Consider the following 13,755-nt stretch of genomic DNA (forward strand, 5'->3'; position numbering starts at 1 on the left):
TGGCGCTTTGTTTTTGATAGTTAAGGACGGAAGCGGTGGTTGTGCAGAGAGCAGTGGTGTTTCCTCCTGAAGGCCAAGGGAAACCACGCTTCCTCTCTTTCTTTCTTTTTTTTATCACTGTAGCTGACACTAAATAAAAACACTTCTCCTAACATTTTTGGCAATTTTGTTGCGTCACTTCATCTCTTCCGTATTTCTCTTCACTAATTATTGAGAATTCTACGACGTGTAAAACAGCGCCCTCTAAATGTCACGTGGCCAGATACGGTATTACACTGTTGTCAGAAGGGAGTTGGCGTCCTTTTTGTCCCATGAAACAAAAAAAGAAGAAGAATGATGAACAATCAGGCGAACATTTAAGGTCAACATTTTTGGGATCTGCGTAAAGGTAAAATCCCATCAGGCAGGCCTGAATTAGTCAGCTTACAGTGCTGACATTTTTCAACCTCCTGCAAGAGCATATGCAGTAGATTACAGTTTATGTCTAATTTACCTTCCTCAAAAAAAAATCCTCATGCCACACCACTGGTGCACTTGGCACAATGGTTAGTGGAACTGAGAGGCTCACGTTGGAGTTGAAGTTAATAAATGATCAACAGTTATTTTCCCTAAAATAGAACAAAAAGAAGACATAAAGTAAATGATGTGTAGGAGCCTGAACGAAGCTGAACTTTCTGTGCTTGTCCGTGCCAACCTGATGACTAATTACATTTCTTGGGAGGTCCACGTTAGGTTACAGCGCACGGTCCAGAGCTAGTCAAAGTGCTGCAGTTCTGCAGGGCATTAGCCATCCATCAAACCAAACAGTGAGTCAGTAAAACTGTCAAACAAAGCCATGATATGACTGTAGTATTCATGGCCTTGTAAGTGGAAATTGAGTGGAGACTGAAAACAGACGGGATGCATCTACGCAACGCCCTCCCGAGTTCTGGCTTTACTATAAAAACTATAAAGCTTCTGTAGCGCGCTGCTCTGTAGAGTCTGTTAGCTCTCATGGCAAATGTGCACGGACGCAGTGCTTCACTTTGTGTTTGCACGCCTGCGTCAACTGGATCGGTGAGCGTGAGTGACTGCTCGCCGCTTTGATATCTTTCCCACTGGCAGCCATGACATGAACGGCTGCTTTGATCCTATTTGAATCAGACAGCATCACCACCCGAGCTCCTCCGCTGCTCCTCTGAACAAACGGCACAGAGGAAGAAGAAAGACGAGGCGGGACAGAGGGATTGCTCGCCAGTTGTGTTGGTGGATCTGGATCACCAGCTGTTCCAGTTTCACTGGAGCTCCTGGCTGCAAGACGTCCTCTGGCATTTTTGACATTTCGCTAACGCGGAACCTTCTATATTTGTTATTTGGCCTCCAGTTATGTTCAGTTTTGGTTTTTATTGTTGCATTAAGTGCACCAAACGTTTGATTTTTAGGAAGGACTTATTTATTATTCATTAAAATGCCACAAAAAAACTGGCATTACAACAAAAATGTTAGTCCTAAGAGTGCACTCTCAAGACTGACCATGGAGGACGATCACACAGGGACCTAGTAAAGCCCAGAAGCCCAAGAGCTACTGACTTAATAACATCACATGATTTTAAACAAATGAGATCAAACAGCACTCGTTGCTCAGGTGGGAAATCATGACTAAACAAGGTGAGCGGAGTGCAGTCAGCTCTGCAGTGAAGCACAGACTAAGCCTCATTTAAAGTGCTGAAAAATGGGAGAGGAGGTGCAATGAGACAGAAGAGGCCCAGAGCAATGCACAGCCAGAGAGACAGAGAGAGCAATAATGGTGTGTGTACATACGCTCCATCGCAACTCCCTGAGAACTCCAGCAGTAAAGGGAAAGTGGGATACAGACATTAGCATATTTTGCTAATTGCTATTCATTTACACTGGCTCCATTTCCCAGAACATTAAGTCCACATGTGAGATGTTTGCATTATACGTCTTAGCGTGCATGCGAAAACGCTTCAAAGGCATCTGGTGAAACCCAGAAAAACACAGATCAGCCACAACATTAAAACCGCTGTGAATAACTCTGACCATCATGTGACAGTTCAGTGTTTTGCTGGGAAACTTTTGTACCTGGCATCCATGAACCACCCACCTAGACCAGACCAGACCAGACCAGACCAGACCAGACTAAACCAGGCACACCCACCCCAGAGCAACAACACGCCTTGATGTTCAGCATCCCCAGCAGGATGCAGCCTGACTCACACAAGAACATGAAGAACAGCACAAGGTGTTGACCTGGCCTCGAAATTCAAAAGGTTTTACATTTTATTCCAAGTGAAATCATTCCGATTGAAGGTTTCAGATCAGCTGTTTACACATGACGTGATCTACTCCGATCTGATTACTACATGCACCACTACTTTTAATCTGAATGACCATTTTACAGATGTGTGACATGTGCAGACTGATGAAAACATCCCGTTCTTCTTCTTCTTCTTCTTCTTCTTTTGAATGACGGTTGGCAAACAACTTTCAGGCGCATTACGGCCCCCTACTGAAATGCAGTGTGGATCTGGATAATCTAAATCCTACAAAATAATCCTGTGACTGATCTCTCGTCTATTCAGCATTGTAGTTGCTATTGTTCTTACGCTTTTATTCTTAAAGCAACAGCCTTATTCAGAAAGTTTTTTGGGTGATATCCACTTTTGTGTTGCCTCTTGTGTCCGCATTACAGTAGCTGCTCTTCAAGGTTTTCCAGTGGTTCCAAAATTGTACTACACTTCGGCCCTGGTGACTGTGGAGGCCATTGGAGTACAGTGAACTCATCGTCATGTTCCAGAAACCAGTTTGAGATGATATGAGCTTTGTGACATGTTGCATTATCCTGCTGGAAGTAGCCGTCAGAAGATGGTCCACTGTGGTCATAAAGGGATGGACATGGTCAGCAACAATACTCAGGTAGACTGTGGCATTTAAACCATGCTCAGTTTGTACTAAGGGGCCAAAGTGTGCCAAGAAAATATCCCCCACACCATCACACCACCACCACCAGCCTGAACCGTTGATACAAGGCAGCATGGATCCATGCTTTCATGTTGTTTACTCCAGATTCTGACCCTGACATCTGAATGTAGCAGCTGAAATCGAGACTCGTCAGACCAGGCAACGTTTTTCCAAACTTCTATTGTCCAGTGTTGATGAGCCTGTGTGAACTGTAATCTCAGTTTCCTGTTCTTAGCTGACAGGAGTGGCCCCCGGTGTGGTCTTCTGCTGCTGTAGCCCATCTTCTTCAAGGTTGGACGTGTTGTGCGTTCAGAGATGGTATTCTACATTCCTTGGTTGTAACCAGTGGTTATTTAAGTTACTGTTGCCTTTCTATCATCTCCAACCAGTCTGCCCATTCTCCTCTGACCTCTCACATCAACAACTGCTGCTCACTGGATATTTTCTCTTTTTCGGACCATTCTCTGTTAAACCCTAGAGATGGTTGTGTGTGAAAATCCCAGTAGATCAGCAGTTTCTGAAATACTCAGACCAACAACTATACCACTTTCAAAGTCCCTTAAATCTCCTTTCTTCCTCATTCTGATGCTCAGTTTGAACTTCAAGTTGTCTTGATCACCTCTACACGAATAAATGCATTGAACTGCAGCCATGTGATTGGCTGATTAGCTACTTGTGTTAACAAGCAATTGAACAGGTGTACCTAATAAAGTGGCAAGTGAGTGTATGTCTCCATGTAAACCCAGCTATTGATGCATTAAAACTGTCAAGTAATGCCTATCCCAATCCTTTCGCATTTTGGAGTTTCCAAAAATACCGTTCTGGTCGCCTCTGGCTGCCGTCATCACTCTCGACTCTGGTGAGTTATGAGTCAATAAAATATGCTCCGTGTTCTCCTTTGATCAGAGTCTCGACCGAGATGCACCACGATCACTTAAATGCTGCTTCAATAAAATAGTCCACTGCGAATATAGAAATACTATAACATTGGAAGAAACTAAGATTCCACTTTCATTAAAGTGGATCCTTGGGCTGACAGGCGAGGAATGTGCAGCGAGTCTGAAGAAACCTCGCCAGTATCTTCTTTCATGCTACAGAGACTACACTGTGCCAAGAGATCAGATGAGATGATCTGCCAGAGGGAGCGATGATGGCGCGGGAGAATAAGTGTGATGGAGGAGGAGAGAAGTTAAAGGAGAGGAAGAAATATAACTATTCATGCGACACCTTTCAATCACTTCGTGCCGAATCCCTGGAAAGATGCAGAGAAAAGGAGAACGAGAAGTAATGAATTGGGATCTTTGTGTTTGCTAAAAAGGCCCCAGACTTCTTAATCAGAAAGCCCGAGATCCGTTTCAATGATCTGTCAATCGTGAAGCGCCTCACATCCTCGTTCTGCCAACCCGCCAGGATACGAGACATGACTGGCTGCACCGTGGGGCGTCTTCCGTGCTGAAGACGTTTTTCCGATGGATGCAATCTGCAGAGCCAGCCGTCGAAGGAGAACAGAGCCAACAGTGAAGGAGGGAAGGATTCAGACGGAATAGACGCTCGATGCATTAAGATTTCTATTTGAGTGAATCAGAGAAGCTGTTTGTAGATGAGGTGATTGAAGCATAACTTAACAGAAGTTCTGCACCAGCAGCAGTGGACTGGATCTGGGTCAGACAATAAGTCTGTGCAGCTAAATGCAAATATGTCTGTTTTTTAACCTTTGCGGAGGATAAAATTAGCTCACTTTACAAGTTTAAAGTCAGAAGTTCTTCTCTTCATTTCAAGGATGATGTTAAGTATGATTTTTTTGACACTATTGTAAATAAGAGGACGTATGTGAGGAAATTAATGTGAGGCCTCCTGTTCCTAAAGCCAGCAGCTGACCTGTAGTTTAACCCTTAACCTGACTTTGTAACTGCACGATGGATCTTTTTGTAGTAGTAGTAGTAGACAATAAAAAGCTTTTTACAGCTAACATTTTGACTTGCAGCATTACTATACAGAAGCAAAATATTCTTATATTCAATCAAATCCAGGGGTCTTCAACGTTTTTCCAGCCAAGGACCCCAAACCGATGGAGAGATTAAGTTGGGACCTCCTACCTACTATATGTGTTCTATATTAAACTCGGCCTAGTGCTTATTATTATTATTTTTCATCCAACAAAAATATGTTGGATGCATGTTAATGTGTATTTAAAGAAATTTAAAACTGAATTTTTGTTTTTTTCTTTTTAAATTGTATAAAAATGTCTAATCAACCAAAGATTTTGCAACCCCCCTGCAGTAACCCAGCAGAACCTCTAGGGGTTGTGGGCCCTCTGTTGAAGACCTATGATCAAATCATCTTGTATTGAGAAGAAAAATCTGAAATAATTCTTAAAACTTAGCACAAAGTTCTTGTCTATGAACAAAATATAATAAGTATTTCTTTAATGCAAGGATTTTTTTTGCAGTCTAGGGAATAAATAGACGTATTAATGATGGACACTTTCAACTTTTCAACATGTAACTGAGCCACGAGGAAATTAGAATATTGCTAACATTAGCATCATCTAAACTTAAGATTCCTGATATCACCAGAACCAAGAAGACAAAGGCTAAGATGAACTAGCTTTAAAAGGACCACAGATCTGGAATGAGGTTGATGAAAGCTCAAGAAAACACTAAAAATGCAACTCCTATCAATGTCTGTTTACCTAACAGATTATATTAGATCCGATATTATATACAGACTGCACCAACTAATCAAATGTAACCAGAATACTGGACTATCTATTTCATGTCTGTTTATATGTTGGAAAATATCTTGTCTGTTATTGGTGGGAAACCGGACACCCCCATCAAAAGCTTTAAATAGCGTCTTTGGGGTGCAACGATTTCACACATTTAAAGGATTTTTTGTATAACATTACAAAAATGTATGTCATGTAACATGGTGCCAAATAAAAAACCTAAATTTAGCCTCCAAGGAAAACACCGACCCTTGGCAGCTATAAAGAAAGAACTGCTGGGATTTATAAGTTGTTGAGTACAATTGATTCTGGGTGTTGACTGTGTCTTGCCCAACTCTGTGGCTGCAGTTTCTGTCTCCAGTCTCTCTGAGCCACACAAAAACAACAAGAGCTTTAGATTCTGTTCTGACCCACTAGCCAACTTACAGCATAAACCGATTTAGGAATCATGAGATTTCCAATCGCTTCTGTGCTGCAGGCCCGCTGAGCCACAAATGACCCCATTCACGTGGAAAGCTCCGACGTTTCCCTCAGTTTTCGGGGCTGGTGGAAGGTGTGACGGGAATTACCTGCGGCTACATGAAGGCACAGGAACTTTTCGGTTTCTCGGTGGGACTGGGTTCACCACCGGACCAGCGGATTCAGTCTCACCCACACACACACACACACACACAGAGGACGCCTGGGATCTGGAGCCCAGGCAGCGAAATCAGAGAAACATTAATGACTCAGAGCAATATCAATAAATAACACACAGTGGTATTCACACCACCGACAGGAATTACAAACACCCACAAGAAGGAACACTAAAGGTCCTCTTTGTGCACGCATGTATTCCCATACTTGGACGGCAGTGATTCATTACCTGCTACACAACCACGTTCCCAACAGAGGACACACAATGGGGGAGCATTTATAATACAGGCATCTGCACAAACCCTCACAAGTATAGTAGGCACTAGGCGTGCATACAGAATATGCTTCAAGGCTGAGAAAACTCAGCAGTAATTTGTTTTAACCTCCTGAGACCCTGCGTCCTCATATGGGGACATTAAGTTTGTGGCAGCTTCTTCTGCTTCATTTAGACTTTTATACTCATAACTAGACACTAGTTGGTGTAAAAACAAGACAGCAAGGGGTTCGGCGGATTCATTCTGCAGCCGATCACGTAGCAAAGGTGCAAAAATGTGCAAAACTTCATCAGATTTTAAACTTGTTTACTTATGCAAACTTAACAAATTTAATGAGCTATAGCTTCGCTAATTAGCAAGTACCCATTTGACAACATTGGGAATTCATTATCTGCAATACTGTCTTTGCACAGCCATGTTCAGTTTTATATTATGTTACATATTGGTGACTTTATTGTAATATACAGTGAAATAATCCCTGTGTCCACATACGAGGACATAATTTTTTTCCTTAGCTTTGCTTAGTTTTTATAGTTCTTAGGTCCTAATAATCTCAAAATACCTTGGAAAAACATTTTTTTATTTATCAATCTAAGCCTCCTGTACACCGCAGGCCCCGCCCCTAATTGCTGCTGAGCCAATCACAAGGCTGCATATTACATGCTGACTGTTATATTCACCAGGTAAAATCCAGAAGCAAGCTGCACATTAATATAGAACATATATAGTAGGTAGGGGGTCCCTACTTAATCTGTCCTTAGTTTGGGGGTTCGTGGTCTAAAAGACACTGAAGACTCCTGCTTCATTGCAAAATGCTGGAATAAAATGTACCTCAGTGTGAGATTCTCCCTGTGCACGTCTGCTACCTCGCTTCAATGTGTAGCAAGTGTAAATCACAAACCAGTTCAGAGTTACGATTGACTGGCGAACCCTGTGTCAGCTGGACTGGACACGGGACAAGGCCGCGATGAACGGAGAGAAGGAGATGGAAGGAGAGAGGGTGATTAGTGGCTGTCCTTCCTGTCTTCATGCCGCCCATCGAGAGAGACGAGGGCTTCAGCTGCACTCTTCATTTTGAAGGAAACGCTCTGTGCAAGTACGGGAACGTTCATTGCATGTCGCAGATTTTAATAAATTTATTGTTTGTAAAATCTGAGCAGGTTTTTATGTGTCTTTGCAGCACAAAACAGGAATACACGCGTTTGTTTTTCCACCACTACTACGGCCTCGTTTGATTTAAAAGTTCCCCGCTGTGATCTGATAACGTAACGCCGTGATAAATGAGAGGGGTGACTACCATTCTTTAAGTACCGAGGCTTGTAGTGTGCCGTTTTCAATCTTTATTGATAAAAAAAAAAATAAATAAATAAAACACACAAAGAATAAATCCTGCAATCCATTGTAACCCCGGCTTGTAAAACCCTGACAAAAACACAAAGCAAACAGGCAGACAAAAGCGTCACATAAATGTAAATGTCTTATTAAAAAATCGCAGCCTTTGTTGCTGGTGCACACACACGTTTCATCTGCACCCCGGTGCTGCAGGGCTCACCCTCTCTGCCTGAGACGACTCTTGTTCACCCACACTAATAAAAAATGCCCCAGCAAGGAGGACAGAAAAAGATCACACTGTGACTTGGTTCCTCTGCTGGCCGCAGGTGCTCATCTAGCTCACTGAATTTATAGCTTTGGCATTTTTATAAACACAGTGTTATCGTCTTTTGGGTCAGTTTGAAACGTTAGAATATGCATGTGTGCAAAATAAACATAGAAACAAGAAAGTTAACAATTTATATGGCGGTCTCATAAGGAACAACTCCTCAAAAAGTGAAGCCAAAGCAAGTAGAGCTCCCCCTGGTGGTGGGCTGCAGTATTGGTCATAAGCTCCACCCCTTCCATGTTAGTGGGTGGGACTTGGGCCAAACTAAAACACTAAAATACACGTTGTTCATATCCCCGGGAAAATAGCGTCAGTTTAGCTAATGCAAGGGACTCGCATTGCCCATATTTATATACAGTCTATGCACAGTGTTGATATGGAGACGTTATTGGGCCAGATACGTGAAAGGTCACAGAAACTGGAGTCTAAGAAAAAAGGAAAACAAGGTTCAGTTCATGCTTCCTAATGTTGTGCATTAACAACTAAAAAAAATAATAAAATTTCTACATAACAACCTGTTGTAGTATAGCATCAAGGGCTCAGACTTTGGCATCTAATTAATTAATTGGGTTAAATTTCCTTAAATACGAAAATGATTTCAATATTCAGCAGTGTGCAGCCACATTTACGCAACCAACAAGTGATGCACAATAGCAAATGCATTCCGGAGCAGCTGATATGAATTTGTTAAATATAATTAAATGGCCACCGTAGCATGAAATACGCATGTTTACATGATAAATTCAGACATTTATACGTGGTGTAAACTGTCCATATGCTTCTCGTTAGAGACGAAAACAAACAGAAGGATCTCTTGTATTTACAAGCAGACGGGATGGGAAGGGGGGTACTTGTAACGATAAATGGATCAGTGTGTGTGTGTGTGTGTGCGTGTATTTGTGAGGTTGCATGTAAAACAAAACAACACATACTGTTACCGCTGCTAGGCACGTTTCATGGCCTTAGTTTATGCCCTAAGAGCCAATCACATACTTGGCCTTTAGAGGCTGGCTGGCCATTCTCAAAATTAAATACGGACTCTGTGTGTGTGTGTGTGTGTGTGTGTAACAGCATCGATGCTCGCTAAGGCTCACATTCAAAACACAAAAGACTGTTAATGACTGAAGCAGCCGCTGAGTTAGTGCTTGTGAGAGTGTGTGTTCGAGTCAGAGGAGAAGTCTGTGCGTTTGCACTGATTCCTGCAATGCACACACTAATACACTAATCCACGATGTATGGAGTATTAACATGACCTGATCAAATCATTTTGAAAGGCATAAAAAAAAGCCTCTCTCGCTTGCACATGTGTACATTAACGTACGGCGCACTACGTCTGCAGCAGATGTCATAATCTCCTCCCGGTCATGCTTTAGGATGAGACTGCGAGCGTGGAAAGAGCAGTTAGTCGCTTTATTTTATCGACGTATCGGCGCACTCAGACGCAGATACAAGGAGCGGCCCGTTTCTGCAGATTAAGCACATAGAGGTGTAGCAGCTTGGATGTAAATGGGGGAAACGGAGACAGCGTGTAGCAGGTAGAGAGAGGACAGAGCTGGAGGATGAAGAAATACACATACATCCAAAAATGAGAAAGGAACAAAACAGAGAAAGGACTGTAACACAAAGGTTGATACGGTTTAAGATGAAAAAACAAACAGGGGCGATTTAATGGAGTTTCTGCTCAGGTCATTTTTATCCACTCTGTCTAATTTCTCTTCATCTCCTTCGTTTCCACTTTGCCCACCGCTTCGAATGAGGAGCCAGAAGAAAACAAATATAAATAAACCTTCAGTTTCCACTAAACATGTTTTGACTTTTCCGATGAAACCATTCGTGTGTGTGTGGGGGACCACTGTTAATCCAACCAGACTGGGAATGGTCATGCTTGTCCCACTCACTAAGAAGAGGAAAGCTGTTTGTGTGTGTGTGTGTGTGTGTGTTTGATACGAGGCCGGAGGAGAGGTGATGTCACAAAGACGAGTCTTTTCTCTTCGGATACCATCTGCCTTCAGCGCGGTGGTCGCCCTCATTAACGGGAGCATCAATGCAAGTATCAAACATATAACGTGCTCACATGTCTGTTTGGCCGCGGGCATGTGTCTGCCTCCGTCTTATGCGCGAGTGGGTGACTTTAGCCTCTGACTGCGCCCATGTGCGCGATGATTACAAATCTGCTTTCCCCTAGATGGATGGATCACACTTGCGAGCAGCGTGTGAATGCTGATGGACAGCCGGTGCATGAGAGTGAGACCAGTTGGTGATTTGAGTCGCGATTTTGCATTTAGATTCAGCAGAATTCCCTCAGAAATGGTCCAACAAGAGACGGTAGTATTGTTGCTGACCATGTCCATCCCTTTATGACCACAGTGGACCATCTTCTGACGGCTACTTCCAGCAGGATAATGCACCATGTCACAAAGCTCATATCATCTCAAACTGGTTTCTGGAACATGACAATGAGTTCACTGTACTCCAACGGCCTCCACAGTCACCAGATCTCAATCCAATAGAGGAACCTTTGGGATGTGGAGGAACGGGAGATTCTCATCATAGATGTTCTGCACAAAAAAGCCAACAAATCTGCAGCAACTGTGTGATGTTATCATGTCAACATGGACCAAAATCTTTGAGGAACGTTTCCAGCACCTTGTTGAAAGCATGACACCAAGAATTAAGGCAGTTCTGAAGGTAAAAGGGGCCGGTGAGTGTATATCAGTTCAATACCTTTTCTCTGATTATCCACTCCAATGGTAACTTTCCAAAATAATATCTAGGGCCACTGCCACTCTGGCCCAGGGCTCCGCACTCGCGTGAGCTTTAAATCACTGGTTCCAAATGACATGACTCCACCCCGAGAGAGTAATTCATGCTAAAACCAGATTTAAGCTCATTTAATGCGCTAATGAAAAGTGCTGTATTTATATGTAGCTGGTAGATGACGATGTTGTGACATCAGGCCCATCTGTGGCTCAGTCTAAACCCTTAACGAGAACATGACCGAGCCCTCGGCACAGACGCGCGCACAGAAAGACGGGCGGAGGGCGAGGGGAGAGGTGATCGATGCGAGCCTCGCCACCTCTCCTGACTGCTATCATCCCTTTCCTTCCTCCACCTTCGCCGCCGCCGCTCCCGCTCACCTCGTTCGCCTCACCCCCCCTCCCGCCTCGTGCAGCGGGAGCCGGGGCAAGCGCGTCTAACTCAATAGCGGCAAAAATCAATGGGGGTCGGAGAGGGATGGAGCTGGAGGGGGACTAAGGCGAAGAAATGAGGCCAAGTGGAGGGGCAACGCATGGTCGGACAGCGTGGTCCACCTTCATTTCCACCAGCAGAACGAGAATCCAGCACGCACACACTTGAGTTCTTGACGTTTTGCTGTGATATTTCAATCTAAACCTCACAACGAAAGTAGAAAATTACCTCTGTGGTCCTCACAGCTTGATTTTGCCACCAATCGCGTCACCGTTTAGTGCAATTCCAACACCCCGCCCTCGCTGCCCAGACTGTGAGAGTTTGACACTCATCTGGTAATGAGTCGGGCCACTAGACCAACTCCCGGGGCTTTGGACGGACACTCGTGCATAAACAGCCTCGACATGCGCAGCCGGCGCGCGCTTCATTTGCAAATAAGCCACAGACGATTGCCCTGTGTCTCCCCGTGGACGTAGATTTTATGAAACATTTCCATAAAAGGATGACATCAAAAAATCTGGAAACTTGAAAAAACCCAAAACATGCCTACGAATTCATTTTTCCGGCTTAAGGATTTCTCTTCTCTCCCCTTATCAACATTTCCCTTAATAGCCTTATATCTTCTCAAGCATGTTTCAATCAGAAATGAATGTATATATTTACATGTGTGTAAAACAGAAGTAAAACAAACCCCTAAAAAGACTCAACAGCACCCAATCTGTGCAGCGCCGGCTCCATCAAAGAAGTCCGCCTTTCCCTTTCATTCATTCACTTTTCTCCTCACATCTCTCCCCTTCAGCGTGCCTTCAACCTCCTTCCTCACCCATTCTCCCATTTCTCCCCATAAATACCCATTTACACCCCCCCCCCCCTCCATCACTTCAGTGTCCTCCAATCAACCACTTTGCAGCTCCTCTCATGCGTCCCCCATTCATCCCTCTGTCATTACTCCGGTCGCTTCTGCTGTGGGCGTCTGTGCATGCATGCATGTACGTGAATGTGTGAAATCACTAACCTGCCCTTCTGGCACGCGGAGCAGAGCCAGGCTTTGTCCCTCTTGCTGTAGGTGCAGCAGGTCTTGCAGACGTTGTACTGGCAGTCCAGGCACTGGCGCTTGGGGTTGAGCAGGAAGGTGAAGGGCGCGCAGCAGCGGATGCAGCAGTGCTCGTTGAAGCGGTGCTGCTTGGTGAGGATGGAGCATCTGCTGCCTTCCTCCGCCAGCTCCTGTTTCATCTCGCTGAGACCGAGAGAGAGAGAGGGAGAGGGAGGGAGAGAGGAGAGAGAGAGGAGAGAGAGGAGAGAGGGGGGAGGGGAAGAGAGAGTAAAACGATGGTAAACGTCTGGTCGGCGGTAGAACGTGAAAACAGCAAAGGAGGGCGACGCTGAATAATTGGAAAAAATGAAATAATTAAAACAGGAGCGGGGCTGTTAAATTAAGACGGGGGAGCAGCAGACGGGGTCATGGGTTTACTGAAAACATTTCCCGCTTTCCCACCAATTCCAAGAAATTAACGTGACGTCTGACATTTCAATTTGGGAACACCTGTCACCCCCCGTTTCCCATCAGTGTTGGGAGTAACGCGCCACAAAAGTAACGCAGTTACTGTAATGCATTACTTTTTGCTGCAACGCGGTAATACAAGGCATTAACAAACAATAACTGTAACATTTTATGCTGTACACTGAATTTTAAACCCGAAATTAATTAAATGAATTAAGTTGTGTGTTTTCATACAAATTTGCGATTAACACAGGACAAAAAAACCTGCGCAAATGTTAACTTCCTACATTCACCAGATGGACTTATTATTTTCAGTTGGTCAGAGAAAAGGATACGAACATTATAGTTAAGTTCACTTTGGGTGAGAAACCAAAAATAGCAAAATAGCACAAATAATTTAAGGAAACATGTAGCTTGGTACCAGCTTCCTTTCATGTGTTCGGTTACAATATAGAGAAGTAGCTTCTAGCAGTATTGATTTCAATACTTCACAGTTTGTAAACAATGTGATGTTTTTGAGGGGCGGGGCTTAACTGGAGGCAGAACGACTCAAACACTGTATCCTGTAAACGCCAGTTAGCATATTTCAACGGACTGTTTTGGCAAGAATGGACCAGGAAAAGGTATATTTTAGAGACTATACTAACACACTCACTCCCTGAGACCGTGAGTGTTATTTTAAAAAGTTGACTCTGACCGATGGGACTATATTCACCAACTCCTACACTCTCACTCTGTAGTCGTTTTATTGTATTAAAAGCTCAAAAGTATGGTTTGGATAGCCACAGTGTGATCAAAGTGAAGA

At 43.8% G+C, this 13,755-nt stretch overlaps 1 protein-coding gene across 1 annotated transcript in view; it reads right to left on the reverse strand.

The window, feature by feature from the left end:
- Positions 1 to 13,755, reverse strand: part of myripb (myosin VIIA and Rab interacting protein b) — a 123,710-nt gene that overhangs the window by 57,377 nt on the left and 52,578 nt on the right. The window contains exon 2 of the mRNA XM_047568455.1: positions 12,465 to 12,686. Coding sequence (XP_047424411.1) covers positions 12,465 to 12,686 — 222 coding nt within the window. The remainder of the gene's footprint in view (positions 1 to 12,464; positions 12,687 to 13,755) is intronic.

This window comes from Mugil cephalus, chromosome 18 (assembly GCF_022458985.1).
Source record: "Mugil cephalus isolate CIBA_MC_2020 chromosome 18, CIBA_Mcephalus_1.1, whole genome shotgun sequence".
In the NCBI taxonomy this organism is placed as follows: Eukaryota; Metazoa; Chordata; class Actinopteri; order Mugiliformes; family Mugilidae; genus Mugil; species Mugil cephalus.